Source organism: Hylobates moloch, unplaced genomic scaffold (genome assembly GCF_009828535.3).
Source record: "Hylobates moloch isolate HMO894 unplaced genomic scaffold, HMol_V3 SCAFFOLD_20, whole genome shotgun sequence".
NCBI classification, from domain to species: Eukaryota; Metazoa; Chordata; class Mammalia; order Primates; family Hylobatidae; genus Hylobates; species Hylobates moloch.
Window position 1 is genome coordinate 12,296,695 of NW_026652295.1, and position 18,067 is coordinate 12,314,761.

Here is an 18,067-nt window from a genome sequence, read left to right on the forward strand (position 1 = left end):
GCGATGGCTCATGCCTGCAATCCCAGCACTTTGGGAGGCCGAGGCGGACGGATCACCTGAAGTCGGGAGTGCGAGGCCAGTCTGACCAACATGGAGAAACCCCATATCTACTAAAAATACAAAAGTAGCCTGGCATAGCGGTGCATGCCTGTAATCCCAGCTACTTGGGAGACTGAGGCAAGAGAATCGCTTGAACCCAGGAAGCGGAGATTGAGGTGACCCAGATCGTGGCATTGCACTCCAGCCTGGCCAACAAGAGTGAAACTTCGTCTCAGAAAAAAAAAGAAAAGAAAAGAAAAATGGTCCACATTCTCCAGGAATTTTCACCACAGTGAAGGTACAACCTATGTCAATGAAACACCTAGGAAAGCCCAGTAAACAGTAGCTCAAGGCAACATCTTCCAGCACAGACACCACTCTCTTAGCATAAGTGCTCATTGGGAAGGAAGACTAAGTGAATGACCCAAATCCACCGTGGTTGTTTGGGGAGCTTCCTGGAGGAGGTGAGTCTCTGGAGGCAAATGTGGTATAGACATAAATTGGCCAAAAAGGCATGGGAGTTGGAGAGGATATTCCAACCAGGGGGTCTGAATATAGTCCTAGAGTGGTTTATTTAAAATAAATTTAAAGAACATATAAACCCTAATATAAAACACTTTGAAAACTGTTTAGTATTAACGTCCTTTTAAATAAAAAAATGGTTTGGTAACTTTAAGATTTAATATAAAAGTAAACAGCTTCTGTGGTTTGAAAAGAAATCACGAATCAATCTGGATCAATGGTGGGATTTTCTCATATCACTACACACACAAGTACACAGTGCTCTGAGGAAAAGAAGGATTAGATTACTACTTGAAAATGGAGTTTCCCATCCCCATGGCTGATAGAATGACTGAGAGGCCAAGCCTTATATACACCCCTGCTGTCTCACACCTAATGCTCCAATCCTGGGCTGCTTAGGGTTTTTATTAAATAGCTACTGGAGTGTCCCAAGTCTCTTTCACTGCATAAGAAATCACCCCAATATTTAGCTGTTTAAAACAATAATCATTTTGATAATTTCTCATGTTTCTGTGAGCCAGGATTTGGGAAGACTCACCTGAGTGGTTCTTGTTTCAGTCTCTCATGAGGTTGCAGTTCAGGCAGCAACTGTTGAAGGGTGGGGCTGGAGCATCTTGGAACTCTCTTGTCTCTCCATGCAGGCTAAGTTGGGCTTCCTCATAGCATGGCAGCCTCAAAGCAGTTAACTGCTTACCTGTCATCTGAATGCTTCAAAAGCAAGGATCCCAACTAATTTGAGAGAAGCTACATTGCCTTTTATGATGGCATCTCTGCAGTCCCACAGAATTACTTCTGCCATACTGTGTGTAAGCAAGTTCCAAGCCTACTCAGATTCAGAGAGAGGAATTAGATTCCACCACTTGATGGGGGAGTGGTAGGATTCTAGAAGAACACGTAGGATTGGAGATATGATTGTGTTCATCTTTGGAAAATACAATCTGCAACTTGGAGGTTTTCCGGGAGAAGGGAGGAGGAGAGGCACACACATGTGGTACTCACCATTTGCTGGAGAGCTCATTTAATTTCCCTCAAATAACTCTACAAAAAGGGCATTGTTGTCTTTCTCCGTTTTATACATGAGAAAAAGGAGGCTAAGAAACCAACCTGGCTGGGATCATTCAGCTCCTGCTCTGCCCTAGGCCCCTAACAGGTGCTTTACAAACATCACCTTAGAACTTCCCCCCAGTTTATGAAACAGAGGCTAACTCACCTGCCCCCAGTGAGCAAGTGGCAGAAGTAGAATTCCATCCCAGGCCTCTTCCTACTGCAGTTGCTACCTTGTAACACCTCATTAATTTGCGCCATTACCTGGGCCTCTGAGTTCTTGTATCTTCCCTGGGTCTTGGTCCTATTTGGGCACAAGTCATGACAAAAATTCCACATGGTGCCTTGGAGAGAATTAGAGGGACCAACAAAAGGGCCTGATCCTGCAGGAAACTGCCTTTTTCTGTTGATCTTCCTAAGTAAAGCTGTCGTATAGATTTTGTGCTGAGCTGGCCAAAAAGCAATTTGAAAAATGGCTTCCGAGATTGGCAGTGGCATTGACTTGGCAGGGAGGAAGGTAATAACTGCTCTGTTATAGATTATGCCGGAGGCCTCCGATCTCATTCCTGTCAGGCCCTGCCTTCATTCTGGGAAGCTCTCTGTGAAACTGTCCCCTTTGCTCAGAACAAGAATCCTTTGACCTCATACCTTTCTTGTTTATGGTATCACAGACCTTCCAAGGGAGAGCAGAAACAGGCTAGTCTAAGTTTAGCAACCTGGTGAGCTTAATATGGCCTTGGCAAAAAGATCTCCGTACAAAGACCCTTAGTTAGTCGGCCAGGGATAGCAAAGAGACAAAATAAACTCATTTTTAAGATAATAAAAGAAAAGCGGGGAGTTAAAGAAAAAGAGAGAGAGGTAAAGGAAAATAAAGAAGAGGGGAGAAAGAGGTAGAATGAAGAAAGAGGGAAAGAAGGAAGACAGGTTGTGGAAGTCAATAAATTCACCGTCTTAATATGTGCCAACAGCAAGTGGGATAGAGAGAAGGTGGGGTGAGATAGGAGTTCACACCCTAATTCCATCTCCAACACTTTATTATGATCATGAAATATTTCCTAATATTTAATATTGAGAATAAACAATTTCCATTCATTGACACTCACATTAGCCACTCACTCTACCAAGTACTTTATAGACGTGATCTCATGTAATGCCCAGAGTAATCTGCAATATCCTCATTCCCTTTTGACAGATGAGGAAACTGAGGCTCTCACCTCTGAGAGGGTAAAGTACTTTGCCCAGCAGAGACAGCTCTGCTCTGTGCAATGTGTTGTAAAGCCAGGCAGTGGTGGCCAAGGGCTGACCCTTGGAGCACACAGAGCAAAAAGCCTCTTCCTGGATCAAGTCCCTGAGGGAGTTAGGCTTTTTCAGAACTCAGCTTCTCCTCTAGCCCTGAGCCTGGCCTCCTAGCACCATGCCCTGTGCAAGTCTGAGGCTATCCCAGGCTCCAGAGCCTCCAGAAACCCCTTTGGTAATAGTTTTCTGTTGACATCAAGGCTATGAATCTGTTTAAGTAGGTGAAAATACGTATTTATGATGTGAAGCACCAAGTGTATTTTCTCTTCATTTCAACAAGAGTTTGTTAAACCTTTAGTACATGCACTGCTGTTTTTGTAGTGGCATTGTGGAAACAAAATGCAGAAAGCAATGAATACTCTTGAGTAACTGACAATCCAGTGAAAAACAATTGGTGCATTGCACTCGAGCAGTGAGTACAGCCCTGCGCACCCGTGAGCAAGACGTTCTCTGGTCCCTTCATATTTTTTAAAAAAAGGCATATGCTTTAGAGCAGTTTTAGGTTCACAGCAAAGTTGAGAAGAAGGAACAGAGATTTCTCATATACCTCCTACCCTACGAGTGCACAGCCTCCCTGTCGACAGCCCCCAGCAGAGTGGTCCCTTTGTTACAATCGATGAACCTACGTCATCATCACCCAGAGTCCACAGCCTGCATTAGGGTTCACTCTTGGTGCTGAACATTCTGTGGGTTTGGATAAATGCTTAATGATGTGTTCTCACCACTATAGTATCAACTGAGCAGAGTAGTTTCCCTGCCCTAAAAATCCTCTGTGCTCCACTCATTCATCACTCCCTCTCCCAACCCTGATCTTTTCATTGTCTCCGTAGTGTTTACCTTGTCCAGAATATCATGTAGTCAGACTCAAACAGTGTGTGGCCTTTCCAGGCTGGCTTTTTTCCATGGAGGCATTTAGATTTCCCCCATGTCTTTTCACGGCTTGAGAGCTCATTTGCTTTTAATGCTAAATAATACTCTATTGTCCAGATGTACCAGTTTATTTATCCATACGCCTCCTGAAGGACATCTTGATTGCTTCCAACTTTTGGCAATTATGCATAAAGCCGCTATCCTTGTGCAGATTTTTGTGTGGATATGAAGTTTTCAGCTCCTTTGTGTAGATACCAAGGAACAGGATGTCTGGATCATATGATAAGAATATGTTTAGTTTTGTAAGAAATTTCCAAATTGTCTTCCAAAGTGTCTGTACCATTTTGAGTCCCCACCAGCAATAAAGGGGGGTTCCTTCCTGTCCCTGCCAGCATTGGTTGGTTGGTCTGTCCATTTTTTAAAGCACCAATAAACTGAATTATGGTAGAAACTACTAGAGAGCCAAAAATAGTGCCAAAAATGACTCTGAGAAAAAGGCTGAATGTCAGGTCCTGTGACATCCACATGGCAGTGCCCCTTGTGCTCTTACTCAAAGCTACAATATTCTTGCTGGGCGTGGTGGCTCATGCCTGTAATCCCAGCACTTTGGGAGGCTGAGGCACGTGGATCACCTGAGGTCAGGAGTCAGAGACTAGCCTGGCCAATGTGGTGAAACTGCGTCTCTACAAAAAGCATAAGAATTAGCCGGACTTGGTGGCTGGCACCTGTAATCCCAGCTACGTGAGAGGCTGCGGCAGGAGAATCTCTTGAACCTGGGAGGTGAAGATTGCAGTGAGCCGAGATCGTGGCACTGTACTCCAGCCTGGGCAACAGAGCAAGACTCCATCTCAAAAATAAATAAATACATAAAAATAAAATCAAAGCTATGATATTCTCATTCTACACAAAACGCTAGTAAGCTAGTTTTCTATTTTCCCAGCCCACTAAAATTTGGAAGCTTTAAAGAGTAAGAGACACTAAAAATATAAAACAAAAATACATGCCTTAGCCTGTTTACAAATAAGTTAACAAATATGTAACCCTGTGCACTTTGGAGACATAACTACGCATCAACTTATCTAAACTGGTGTTTGTAAGAATGACCTAAAAACACTAGCTGAAAGAATGAAACTGTATTCAAGATGCCACAGCTATTAGAAATTGGGGATATTATAAGTCCCTGCCTTACAGACTTTTTGTTAGAATTAAATGAAATCTGTGTAAAATGCTTAGTGCAGTGTTTGATACCTAGTAAGTGCTGATCATATTGGCTGCTGTGTAATGACGAGAATGATGATGGTGATAATGATGATACACCAAGGGATTAGAGAATCAGAAGGGGGAGTAGAAAGGAAGAGTACTGGAATTCCTCAGACATTTATTGAAATACTCTTATGTCCCAAGGTGAATTCACAGGTAAATGACACACAATTCCTATTCTTGCAAAGGTCCTTGTATAGCATATTATAAGATTATAGTTGAATGTGATAAAAGTTATAATACATTGACTTACAAAAGTGGCGTGATGACATAGGTGAGGAAGCTGTTCATTTTGACCACAAGATTAGGAGAAACTACAGGAAACAGTTAAGCTAGGCTTGAAAGATTTTGCTATTTGGTTAAGGGGTAGGCTTTTCAAGGAAGAACATTCCAGGCAGACGAAACAGACTTTAATAAAGGCAGGGAGACCAAGAAGCCATGCCATACTTAAGCATGTAGACTAGGGTAAATTCAAAGAATGTGCAGCAAAGAGATGAGCTGGAAATGCTCCCAGGGCCGGTTTATGATTGCCTAGCATATCACTGCAAGGAGTGTGGATTTCATTTGAAAGGCAGTAGGTTGCTATTAAAAGTTTTAAGCTGAGAAGCTATATGATTAAATGTCTGCTTTGACACATGCTCACGCTGAAGGCAGGGTAGAAAATGAACTCAAGTGGTCAGAAAGTAGAGTCAGGAGGGCCAGGTAGGGCTACTTGTGATAGTTTGGGTACTGGCTGAGGCCCTGCCACTTGAGAAAAGGTGACAGGTAGTCTGGATAAGATTGAGGGGGTCTATTAGGAGGGCTAAGGGAAATGGGCAGAGAGAGAGGATGTGTAGAAAGTAGAGTCAAGTCAAGATAAGACTTTAGGGGCCTGAGCTTGGGCAACTGGGGCAACACAAGGAAATAACTTTTTACAAACCCGAGATTGATGTTTTAATCTTCATCATCCTCTAGTGGCAAGAAAGAAGCTGAATCTTTAATACCATTTCAATTCCAGGCTTATTTGATGTTTTCTTGTTCCACCCAAGAGATTACCACTTGAATTATGCCATAGGGCTAGAACCAAATTAATGCAACTTATTTTTCTAAAATGTGCAAGTAGAGATAGACAAATTGGTTCCCCTAAAATAAATTATAACCTCAAAATGGCCATATATAATCCAGGGCTTGGCCATCTAATGTGATAACCACTAACCACATGTGGCCACTGGGCACTTGAAATGTGGCTAGTCTTATTCGAGATGTGATGAGGGTATAAAACACTTACCAATATTCAGATATTCAGTATGAAAATAATACATAATATTTCATTAATTTTTATATTGATTACATATTGAAATAATGTTTCGGGTACATGGGATTAAATAAGCTATATTACAGAAATAATTTCCCTTAAAAAATTTTAATATGACTACTAGAAAATTGAAAATTACATCTATGGCTCACATTATATTCCTTTTTTTTTTTTTTTTTTTTGGAGAGAGAGACAGCGTCTTGCTTTGTTGCCCAGGCTGGAGTGCAGTAGTACCGTTGTAGCTTTGACCTCCTGGGCTCAAGGGATCCTCCCACCTCAACCTCCCCAGTAGCTGGAATTACAGGTGCACACAACCAGCTAATTTTTTAGTTAAAAAAAAAAATTTTGTAGCAATGAGGTCTTGCTATGTTGCCCAGACTGTTCTCAAACTCCTATTCTCGCCTGGCCTCCAAAGCGCTGGGATTAAAGGATTGAGCCACCATGCCTGGCCCCACATTATATTTCTATTGAACGGTGCTGGTCTAAGAAATTTCAGTTTTGCAGTGCCAGTATTTAATGACTATGTACAGGCCAAGGGTATATTTTTAATTACTGCATCCTCTTCCCGTTACTGAGGAATGTCTCACCACCTGATGTTTTCTGACACTTTCTTATGTGTCCTTTATTCTTATTAAGAAAGAAGTTACCATAGCAACTGCCACAATACCTTGTATTTACTACACCTGGAGGGAGAGACATAAACAGACATCAATCTGTCATTCGGGATTTTAGGTTTACACATCTATATTTTTCTCATGTCTATCTGGGTTTTCCTCTGCAAAGCGGAACACCAAGAGTAGCAGACCCATCTTCTAACTCCCACCTATGACACTGGCTTCTCTGGGTCTCCATAAGAACAGTCACTACCCCATGCTGACCTCAGCGGGGTATGTGGATAGATAGTTACAAAGTATTTTGAAAATGATTCTTAGGGTACAGTATCTGTCTAATGTCACATATTTTAACATGAAAATAGTATCTAACATTACTTACAATAATGGAGGAAGGCAGGAGGGAGAAAGTAGTTTCCTCTTGTGATTATGGGTTGGGAAGATCCAGGAGAGAGAAAAGGAGTGAAACTAGAAAAACCCATAGAAGGCTGACCAACATTAGCATTTGTTCTCATCAACATAAATAGTTCTTTTCCTGTATTCAGCAACAAGGCTCCACTGGCTGGGAGAAGATTGGGAGCCCAGAGCTATGCAGATAGTTCATCTTGGCTTTGACATGGAGAAAGCAAATGGGTTGGAGTGTTTTTTAACTTGATCATCATATTGTGTGATGCTTTAGGTGTTACCCTCATTGATTGCCACTTAAGTTCCACTCATGGGTCGATTCTGTTTGAACATTCTTGCCCCTTAGTGGGTATCATCTGGACAGAGATAACAGATGCTAAGACGGGGACTGGGGGCATTGAGGAATTATTACTATTACCTTCACCTAGGACAGGCATGGTTTCAAAATGTCTATATAGTGTGGCCTTAGGGGTTACAATATGGTTGAAAGTGGAGACTGGGGGCTTGCCCTTTCAGAGGTGTTTGCCTAGCAAAGCAAGATGTTGTCCCTTGGGCATTATGCTTATTTGAGGTGGCTGGAGAGGGTTTATGAGGATCAAGGTCAGGGCAGGGGGTTTTGGCCCAAGACCCCTCAACCCAAGCCACCCCTTTGGCATTTCATGGAAATGTGGCAAAAAAAATAATAAAAGATTCTCGGTTTAGGTTTTATTTGCACATGTTTTATAAATCTACCTGAAGCTTTTCAACTGATGATGCGCTCAATCATTTGAAAATCCATTCAGCGACTTATCCCACCTACAGAGAACCATCCTTAAAGAAAATCAAGAAAGCTGCTACCGTCCCATCCTGAGAAATTCCCACTCACTCCTCATGGCATTTGGGAGGTCCTCTAATCAAGAATTGAACCAAAGGGAACTAAAGTGCATTGCAAAAATGCAGTCCTTCCAGGGAAGGTTCAAGGAAAGTTAACTGTCATTGTGTCACGGTTTGAGGTCTCTCTCTCTCTTCCCTTCCTAGCGGGCGGGGTGGGGTGGATGATGCTGGGGGGTGGGGGAAAGGGGAGGCAAGTGTGGTTTTCTGATCAGAGATCTAATAGCAGTTAGAATTATATAATGGAACTGCCCTGAGTCAGGTGACGGGATCACTGAGTAATTCCCTGCAGAAGGAGACAAACTGCATGTTAAAAAGCTCAACAAATACTCTAAAAAAAAAAAAAAAAAAAAAAAAAAAAAAAAAGCCCAGGCCGTGAGTTCCAGACTTCCAAGCTGCAGTTTCCTCTGAATCCTCTCCAGGCTGAAACAGCTGTACGGGCTTGCTGAGTCAGAAGACTCCCAGAGATTGGAGACGGCTGAGGCAGGTCGGGGGTCTGGTTTGGATCCCCAGGTTACTTTCTGTTTCATTTTGAAATGTTCCCTGTTTCTGAAACCGGTTGTCTCCGATGTCAAGTAAAACGCAGGACTCCTTGGAGACGCCAGCTGGGCTTCTAAGGGCTGGGGCTCTGTGAAGGTAAGAGGCAGTCTGTGCCCCACCGGCTGGAGGCTGCCACTTTAGAGAGGTCTGAGTACCCGCAGGTCACACCCAGGAGGGGTTGGTGTGCCTGCCAACTGTTCTAGGCTCTGAATGAGGCTGGAGAGACCATCGTGGAGGCGGTTTCAGGTTAGGAAAGGGATAAAATGGACCCTTCCTGCCAGATGGGTGGCCACCTAGTCCACGGTGAGTTGAATCCATCCCCCGACTTTGGTTGACACCCTCCCCTTCTCCATTCCATCCCACGTGGGAGCTGGTCAGCGGCCAGGGAATTGGCACGGCCAGGAAGGAAGGCGAAGGGGCTGCCTGGCACTGAGAGGCTGCATGGGCGTGTGTAGCATGTGTATTTTCAGAGCCCGACACTTGAGGAGACTGTTGCTCAATTTAAGAAAGCACAGCTATTGGAAAGCCAGGAAACAGACCCAGAGAGGCGGATGCATGTGGGAGCAAAGAGCTTTGGGCAGCCTTTAAGGTAGGCATTGGCCTCTGAAATCGTTACTGCCTTTTGTTTATTTGTTAGATGGATTTTGTATTGGTTTTATGCTTTGTTCGGTTTAGAGAATTTTCCTTTGATGGAGCTGCCAATATCAATAGATTTGGTTTTGAAATCCTCAGACCGGGTTCATAGGATATCCTGGAGCCCACAGTGTTAGTGTAGATGCCCCAAAGTCAGAGGAGATGGATACGATACAAAACTGGTGATGATTTTCAAAGGAGATTCACTTGCAAATCTCACTGCAATGGAGACTTGCGGGGAGTCCTGGTGCCTGCTGAGGCAGGCAGCTCTTAGGAACCTCAGGAAGTTTCTGACTTAAAGAGACAGGAAAGGAAAAATTGAATCCGCAGCTGTTATTTTGGGGAAAGTGGGTTCAGGGAGAATTTGTGGCTGAAGAAAAAGGAAAGAGGACTTGGAAAATAAACGGAAACATAAGGGATAGGCTTGGTGGGATTCCAGCTTGGGGCAGTGGCATTTTGAGGCTTGCTGCGTGGAGATAAAAATCAATATGGGAACTGATAACAGCTCACTCAGCATGAGTAAGAAATGTTACATGGATTCTTTTAACGCTGATTTCTAAAAAGCCTGAGAAATAGGCAAGGTGTTAGTTTGGAAGAGTTCCTTTCTAATTGTTATTTCTTTTTTATTGTTTGGCCCCATGAGCTGCTGTAAATAAAATATGGTGATGTTAGCACCAAAAGGAAAGTGTCTTTAGAATAGTATCTACAAAGAGGCATTCAAGTTTTCACTGCCTTTCCTTCTTTTTCTGCCTTTCTCTCAGTTTGGGCAAATTATATGAGTTGAATGTATCTGATAGAAACAACTCTTTAAAGAGGGGTCGGGTGCGGTGGCTCACGCCTATAATCCCAGCACTGTGGGAGGCCGAGGCAGGTGGATCACTTGAGGTCAGGAGTTCAAGACCAGCCTGGCCAACATGGTGAAACCCTGTCTCTACTAAAAATACAAAAATTAGCTGGGCGTGGTGGCACACACATGTAGTCCCAGCTACTGGGGAGGCTGTGGCACAAAAATAGCTTGAACCCAGGAGGTGGAGGCTGCAGTGAGCCCAGATCTCACCACTGCACTCTAGCCTGGGTGATGGAGTGAGACTTCATCTCAAAAAAAAAAAAAAAAGAAAGAAAGAAAGAAAAGAAAACAGAAACAACTCTTTAAAGTGGTACAATTATCTTTTAAGAGGATATTTGAATATCGGAATTAAAAAATGATCTTAAATCTGTGTTCTTAAATCTTCAAAACCATGGTCCACATTTGGGAAGCAAAAAGACTGTGGATCATGAATTTCTAGTCTTTTCTCTACTGTGGCCCTATCACTCCCATCTCTTCTGATGCTCAGCAAACAAAACTAAACAACAAAGCTAAAAAAGCATAACAGTTTTTCACTAAAGCCCATACTTGAAATGTAGATGCTATAGTATTACAAATATTCATAATATAAAAGAACAGCTCATAGAGCCCCTTTTTAAGGCCATGGCAGTCCCTCGAGAAAACATTGCTTAAATAATTAATATCAGCAGAGTGAGTTCCTTTTATCTGGATTTCCATCTGTTGAAACTTGCTGGAAACCTACCTTTCTACACTTCAATAATATCGTGAGGACTGAGATCCATGAGGGTGACCTCCAGGTACTACAAGGCTCTTTGGTGCCTCCCAAATCACAGAAGATAACAAGATGCTCAAAATAGTTTTGGTTTTGAGTGCATTGCCTTCCACTCTAATTCTCTAAAATTTGCTCCTCTGCATAGATCATGGTGCCCACATTTTCTATATCAAGGACCAGGATTTGTGATCTTACAGAGGACTTTTATGTTGCTTTCAGCGTGAGAAACAGTCTGAGAAATGCAGTTTGGATGCCAGGTTTTGTTCATTTCTGGGATAGTCCAACAGTTTATGGGACAACTGGTGAAATAGGACAGATTTTGAAAATTCAGTCTTTATGGAAGTCAAGGTGCTTTGATTAAAAGCTTAAGTTTTTTTTTTAGTTAGGTTGACTGAGGTTTCCATTCCAATTCTGCTACCTTTTCAGTGAGTGACATTGAGCAAGTTTGTTGACCTTTCTAAGGCTCAGTTTCCTCATCCATAAAATTGGAGAGTAACATTGCTTTACCTCACAGGCTGTATGGGAAGTAAATTATATAGAACATCGCATAGTGCTGTGCCTGGCATACTTAGTGCCTGAAAAAGTACCTGCTATTACTGTTGTTATCATTTATGGTATCTAGTGACCACAAAGTACTTGAAAAACCAGGTCACTTTTTCCCTTGAATGTGCCAGTGAGTAAAGAATATGTGTGAAACTTTAGCTCACATTTGTGCTCCGACAAATATTTTGGAATTAATTCAATAACACTTGTATTTCTGTAGATGAGAAGGCACGAGTGTCTGCGTGTTTTGGACGGAAGGGTCAATTGAACTGGTTTAAGCCACAGAGGGCATCAGTGGCAGCACCAGATAAACAACATTTGTCCCCAGACTCCCTGCACTCTACCACTGGGTCACAGCGACCCTACAGCAGGGAGGGTCCAACAAGGACAAAGTAGCCCTTGTCTCCGGACAGCCCCAAACACCTTCTAATGGATGTAGTAGGTTTGATTTTTCCTGCCTCAGCCATGCTATAAGTTGTGATTCTGCCCTTTTCTCATCCTGAATCTGATGGGCTCAAGGCTCCTGTAGGCTTTTACCCCACTTGGAAAATTCCTGCAGATGGGCTATAGTGATCCATGACTATACAACTCCAAGCCTCCACTAGGGACAACACAGAATCTGCTACCCTTGTATGGCCCCTTAATGACTGTGTTTTTATTTTCTTTTTGCAGTCTCCTAACATGGGGATTTAATGCCTCCCATAAAGCAAACTCCTGACTGTATACAGTAAAGTCCAAAGACAGTAGCACAATTACTCTAAAGGGTAAAGATGCCAAAGGCCCTTAAGTTTGGCATTCCATGAGTATTCAGCTTCCTACAAAGTTCAGGATCCACGGTTGCAGGGAAAGGGTTTCATAAAAGGTTCTCTAGGTATAGCTTGAGCTTCTCTAGGAAACTAACTGGATAAAAAAATCTCTCCTGGAACTTGTCCTAAAGAAGGCAGAGTGAAAAATAGTGTAGGGTGTCTTCTTCTAAGAAATCCATCACAAAGATAACACAAATGTCTAAAATTAAGAGAAACAGAAAAAAACAATCCAACAGAATACAGAAAGATGAGACATAAGTTTCAAAAACAATTGAGATGGAAAAACACCCAAACTTGGGTATATTCTAATGCTAGCGAAAAAGAAGAAGGAGTGGAATGTTGGAGAAGCAGCAGAGAAAGTGGTATTGAAAGAGTTGGTTATAAATTCATGGGCCCTGGGTAAATCGTGCCATTGAGTCAGTTTCTTCACTTATAGTAAAAATAATTCCTACCCTACTGTCAGAGTATCAAAGAGGAACATATGATATCCTGTGTCCAAACTGAAAGGAAGACAAGAACCTAAAGTACAAACTTTTGTTAATAACTATTTAGGATTAAAGAAATTGACCTCCCAAAAAAGGAATATGTGTGTTACTGAAAACCAGGATTTTCTTATAGATAGTAATGAAGAAAATCACCTTGGATAGTCCATAGCTAATGTATTAGTTGGCTAAAGCTGCCATAACAAAATACTACTGGGTAGCTTAAACAATAGAAATTTATTTTCTCACAGTTTAGGAGGCTGGAGTTCCAAGATTGAGGTACTGGTAAGGTTGATTTTTCCTGAGGTCTTGCCCCTTGGCTTGTAGATGGCCACGTTCTCACCTCATCCTCCCACATAGTTGCCTCTTGGTCTGTGTCTGTCTATGCCGTAATTTCCTTCTCTTTTTTTGTTGTTTTTGTTTTTGGTTTTGAGTCAGGATCTGTCTCTGTCACCCCAGCTTGGGTGCAGTGGTGTGATCTCAGCTCTCTGCAGCCTTGATCTCCTGGGTTCAAGTGAACCTCCCACCTCAGCCTTCTGTGTAGCTGGGACCACAGGGGTGTGACACCACCCCAGCTAATTTCTTTATTTTTTAATTTTTTGTGGTGACAGAGTCTCGCTATGTTGTACAGGCTGGTCTCCAACTCCTGGGCTCAAGTGATCTCCCTCCTTGGCCTCCCAAAATGCTGGGATGAGCCACTGTTCCTGACCCTAATCTCTTCTATAAAGACACCAGTCATATTGGATTAGCCCCCACCCTTATGACCCCATTTAACCTTAATCATCTCTTTCAAGGCCCTTCTCCAAATATAGTCACATTCTGAGGTCACATACTAGGGTTCAGGGCCTCAACATATGAATTTAGGAGGGAGCACAATTTGGCCCCCAGCAGCTATCAAGTTAATGAAGAAAACTCATTAAAAATGCATTCTTCTTGTTTTAGGAATTGATCAGATCCATTAGGCAACATGGTACCGCCTTAGAAGAAAATGGTATCGCCAAACTGCTGTGAGGAGACTCCAGCAAAGGCAGCCTGGTAGACCTGGGCCAAGCTTCCAGAGAAGCTTGACTCTCTAGAGTATATTAATCTCAAGGGAAAGGGAAGACCTTGTTTTATTGACTTCCACCTGGGCATTCTGTCAAAGCACTGGTAGATTGTACCTAACAAGTTTTGCAGCTCTGTGGTGACAGCTGTTCTTGGAGAATGAATTTAACATAGTTTTGAATTAGATGTTCCTTTGAGGTCAAAAGGATTACGGCATGTCTCTGGATAATTTCCCACTTCCTTTCACTGTTTCATCACTTAAAGGAAGATTGATCCTGTCATCCAGGTTCCTGCCACGTTCTGCAGAATCATGCATGGCCTTCTCCGTTCCTTCAGTCAGTCCCCAGCTCTCTCTGTCTCCATTCAGCATGAACAGTGATATTCAAGGATATGATTACTTGAAATACACACACCTCAGCACATGCATGCACACACACACACATACACATTGATTTATATATTTTTGAAACAGAATTGGTCAGTACAGAGGAAGACGATTTGCAAGTGATATTTACAAGTCACTTCCTTTCTAAATGTTGGATCTCAGAATTCAGAGAAAGAGACAGGAAGTCCAGCTCATAGCTGAGGTATTCTCACAAATATGGGAAGTGCGGGGGAACTGACGCCTCTTCCAAATTAACAGACATGAAAAGGCATGGACAAGAAAGTAATAACAAGAGTAGAGCAGGTGATTTGCAGGCGCCCACAGATGAGGGTGAGCCTGCTCACTGCTTCCTCTTCCCCCCTACAGCTGCACAATTACCGGGACCATTTGCACACTTTGGTAAGGCATAGACCAGTTCCCTGGTAGCAGCCTGGATTCTCCATTCAAACAGGAAAATGCAACATAAAGGGGGAAATCATTCAGACAAGACATGTACTTTGATTTTCTTTAAAAAAAAAAAAAAAAAAAAAACTGATGTTGGTGAAAAAATATATTAGGAGGAACAAAGGAGCACACATTTAGTAACTTGTAAGACACCCTGCCATGTCTTTCTTCATTAAAAATACGGTATGCCTCCAGTGCCCGAGAAGGAAGTATTCGTTCCCTGGGCGTTATGATCTGGGCGTTTTGATTCCCACCTCCCGATTCTCACAAACAGGAACACACTCAGTCAGGAGTAGACAGACTTACCCTCTACCAGGCTCCATTTCAGAGGCAGAGAAGCAACAGGTTAGTGTACAAAATTAGTTTGCCCAAGCTTCAAGCTATTTAGATGCAGTGAACTCACCAAGTGTGAAGTGCTCTTGTTGTCATTAGAATGAGGCTGTTGAAAGACCCTGTGATGTAATTCGGAGTATGTTGGCACCTGTATTATTTAGCTCTGATTTCAAGGTTCATGACTTGCCCAAAAAAGGGCCTGGAGGCTGAAAATGTTTAGGGCAAATGTTCAGAAACAAGTCACCAGACTTTAAGAAAACTAGTTAGTATTGGCTCCCTTTGGCTTCCATAGAAATTACGAACTCTCTTTTTAATTTAAAGTTGGTTTGTTCATATGCAGAATTTCTCAAGTAAAAAAAAAAATGTGTTTTTATAAATATCATGTCTTTTTCAGTAAAGCAAAACCAACTACCTTGTGAGTATTTTTGTTATTGTATTTAATCAGTAAGCATTTATTATCTACTGTACTAAAGACAAGGTATTGTGCAAAGAGTTCCGCATTATATGAGAAAAGGAATCAAATCTACTCATACCTATTCAGGGAAATAAAACATGTACATAAAAGTTTTAACAAAATATAGAAAATGACAGCTTCCATGAGAACAGAAAAAAAAGATTATTGAGGATGATAAGAGGGAGATATTAATTCTGGCTAGAAAAGGCTTTAGGGATGTTTTCAACCTAAGAGTCTTGAGAGCTGAATAGGTATATTTCAATATAGGAGAATGGGGGATGGAAGGAGGGAGGCAGGAGACATTTTCAGCAAAGGAAGGAGAGTAAGTGGAATGCCAATTCATAGGGGAAGGCACGCCTGGAGTGCACATGAGGCATGGTGGCCAGGCCAGTTTTGTTGAACGAGAGGGTAGAGAGAAAGGGACCGACGGTAGATGCATTGATTGTAATCCCAGCACTTTGGGAGGCCGAGGCAGGCGGATCACGAGGTCAGGAGATCGAGACCACGGTGAAACCCCGTCTCTACTAAAAATACAAAGAATTAGCCGGGCGTAGTGGCGGGCGCCTGTAGTCCCAGCTACTCGGAGAGGCTGAGGCAGGAGAATGGCGTGAACCCGGGAGGCGGAGCTTGCAGTGAGCCGAGATTGCGCCACTGCACTCCAGCCTGGGCGACAGAGCAAGACTCCGTCTCAAAAAAAAAAAAAAAAAAAAGAATTTCAATACCAAGCCTAGAAGTGACATGGTCAGAATTTAAGTCTATGTGTCAGGTGGAGTGAATGGAAGTTGATGGGGGCACCACCAGTTACAAATGCAACTGCAGCAGTGGGGAACATAATGGTAATAAATAATAATGATAATAAATAATAGTAATAGCTCTCACTTCTTAATTGCCTAGTAGTTGCTTCTTAGATTATGTCCTTAATCTGCACAGCAAGCCTGCATGGTAGGTACAAATACAGCTGTTCCTCATTTTACCAAGATCTGTTTAGGTACAAACACAGTCTTCCCTTGATATCCACAGGGAACCACAGTGCAGATTCCTGGACACTTCCACTCTGTCCTGCAGCCTCCCTACCCCCCCCGCTCAAGTTCCTGACGTAAAATAGTGTAGAATTTGCATATAATCTATGCACATCCTCACACGTAGTTTAAATCATCTCTAGCTTACGTATAATACCTAATAGAATGTAGATGCTATGTAAATAGTTGTTATACTGTATTATTACATTTGTGTTATTTTTACAGCTGTATTGTTATTTTTTATTTTTTCCTCACATTTTTAATCCCCCCATGGATTGAACAGAGGGATGACTGTACAGTCAATCCTCATTTTTCTTGGAGTCTGCTTTTGCAAAATTTGCCTACTCACTAGAATGTATTTGTAACCCCAAAAATCAGTCCTTGTGGCATTTTCACAGCCATTCACAGACATGTGCAGAGCAGCGAAAATTTGAGCTGAGATGGAACAAAGCGAGGCTCTGCCTCCCTGTTGGAGCTCTCATCCTGTTGATGAGTCCTTTTTGCAGTCTATTTTGTGCATTTTGTTTTGCATTTTGGTGATTTTGTTGGTGGTTTTGCTGTTTCGAATGGCCCGAAGCGTCATGCTGAATTGCCATGCAGTGCTTTTAACTTCAGGGAAGCTGTGACGAGCTTTATGGAGAACATACAATGAGCATGGCTCAAGCATGAGTGATAGTGCAGTTGGCCGTGTGGCTTCAATGTTGATGAATCAACAGTATGTGTTAAATCCGGCGTGGTTCAACAGAAACAAACAGAAAACCAAAGGTATGTACAGGTGGGCTGAAGAAAACGTGCTTACGGAGACGTCACCTTGCACTTCCTCCAGTAGCACTGGTTCAGTATTCACTAATTCAGTGTTCACAGTAACTTTATGAGACAAAACTGCCATAAACAGTGATCCACTAGTTATTTCCTTCCCACAGAAAAGTAAACTGAGGCTTGGAGAAATAAGACACTTGTCGGAAGCTGCACTGCTAGCACGAACTCAGACTGGAATGTCATAAATGGCACACAATTCTAAAGACATTAAAGGGCCCGGACATGGCAATGGCAAGGAATGGAAGAGAGGAGGCAAAGTATAAATGATTGAGGGAGTGGAATCAATAGGCTCTGGCCACTGACTCCGCAAGTGGAGGGCTACAAGGAGGAGGGGGTGCAGGAGGACCCTGAAGTCAGGTGAAGGTGATGGAAGGTCGAGTCTGGAGGTCCTGAGAGTCAAGGTTGCAGGGAGGGTAGGAAGCAGCTCCAGCAGCAAGTAAGGGCTCAGGCTGGGGGCAGACGGGCCAGCTGTTACTTCCTGAGCACTCACTATGTTCTAGATGCTGCTGAGAGACTCTTGCTAAATGATGTCATTGAATCCTCATGACCCTATGAGAGAGAAAGAGGGACTGTTATACCCATGTTACAGATGAGGACAGTGAGGCTCAAAGAAGTAAAGTAACTTGTCCCTGGACATCCTGCTGATAAAGCACAGAAAAGGGAATGCAAACCCAGGCAAGGGGACCCTGGCTGGTTGTGATCACAGTGAGACATTTTGGAGTTTCAGATCTTGGAGGAAGAGAAGCACTAATGTTA

At 42.7% G+C, this 18,067-nt stretch overlaps 1 protein-coding gene across 7 annotated transcripts in view; it reads left to right on the forward strand.

Annotated features, from left to right (window-relative positions):
- The window catches only part of PHACTR1 (phosphatase and actin regulator 1), a 594,370-nt gene that overhangs the window by 234,079 nt on the left and 342,224 nt on the right, over positions 1-18,067 (forward strand). The window contains exon 1 of one of the 7 annotated variants that reach the window (XM_032141787.2): positions 8,591-8,847. The exons of 4 other annotated variants lie outside the window; for them this stretch is intronic. Coding sequence is in view for 1 of the 3 variants with exons in the window: in XM_058432052.1 (XP_058288035.1) it covers positions 9,015-9,054 (40 nt within the window). In the remaining 2 variants the exon portion in view is untranslated. Of the gene's footprint in view, positions 1-8,590; positions 8,848-8,896; positions 9,055-9,157; positions 9,341-18,067 lie in introns of those variants that run through there. 2 more of the 7 variants (XM_058432052.1, XM_032141786.2) reach the window with 2 other exon arrangements.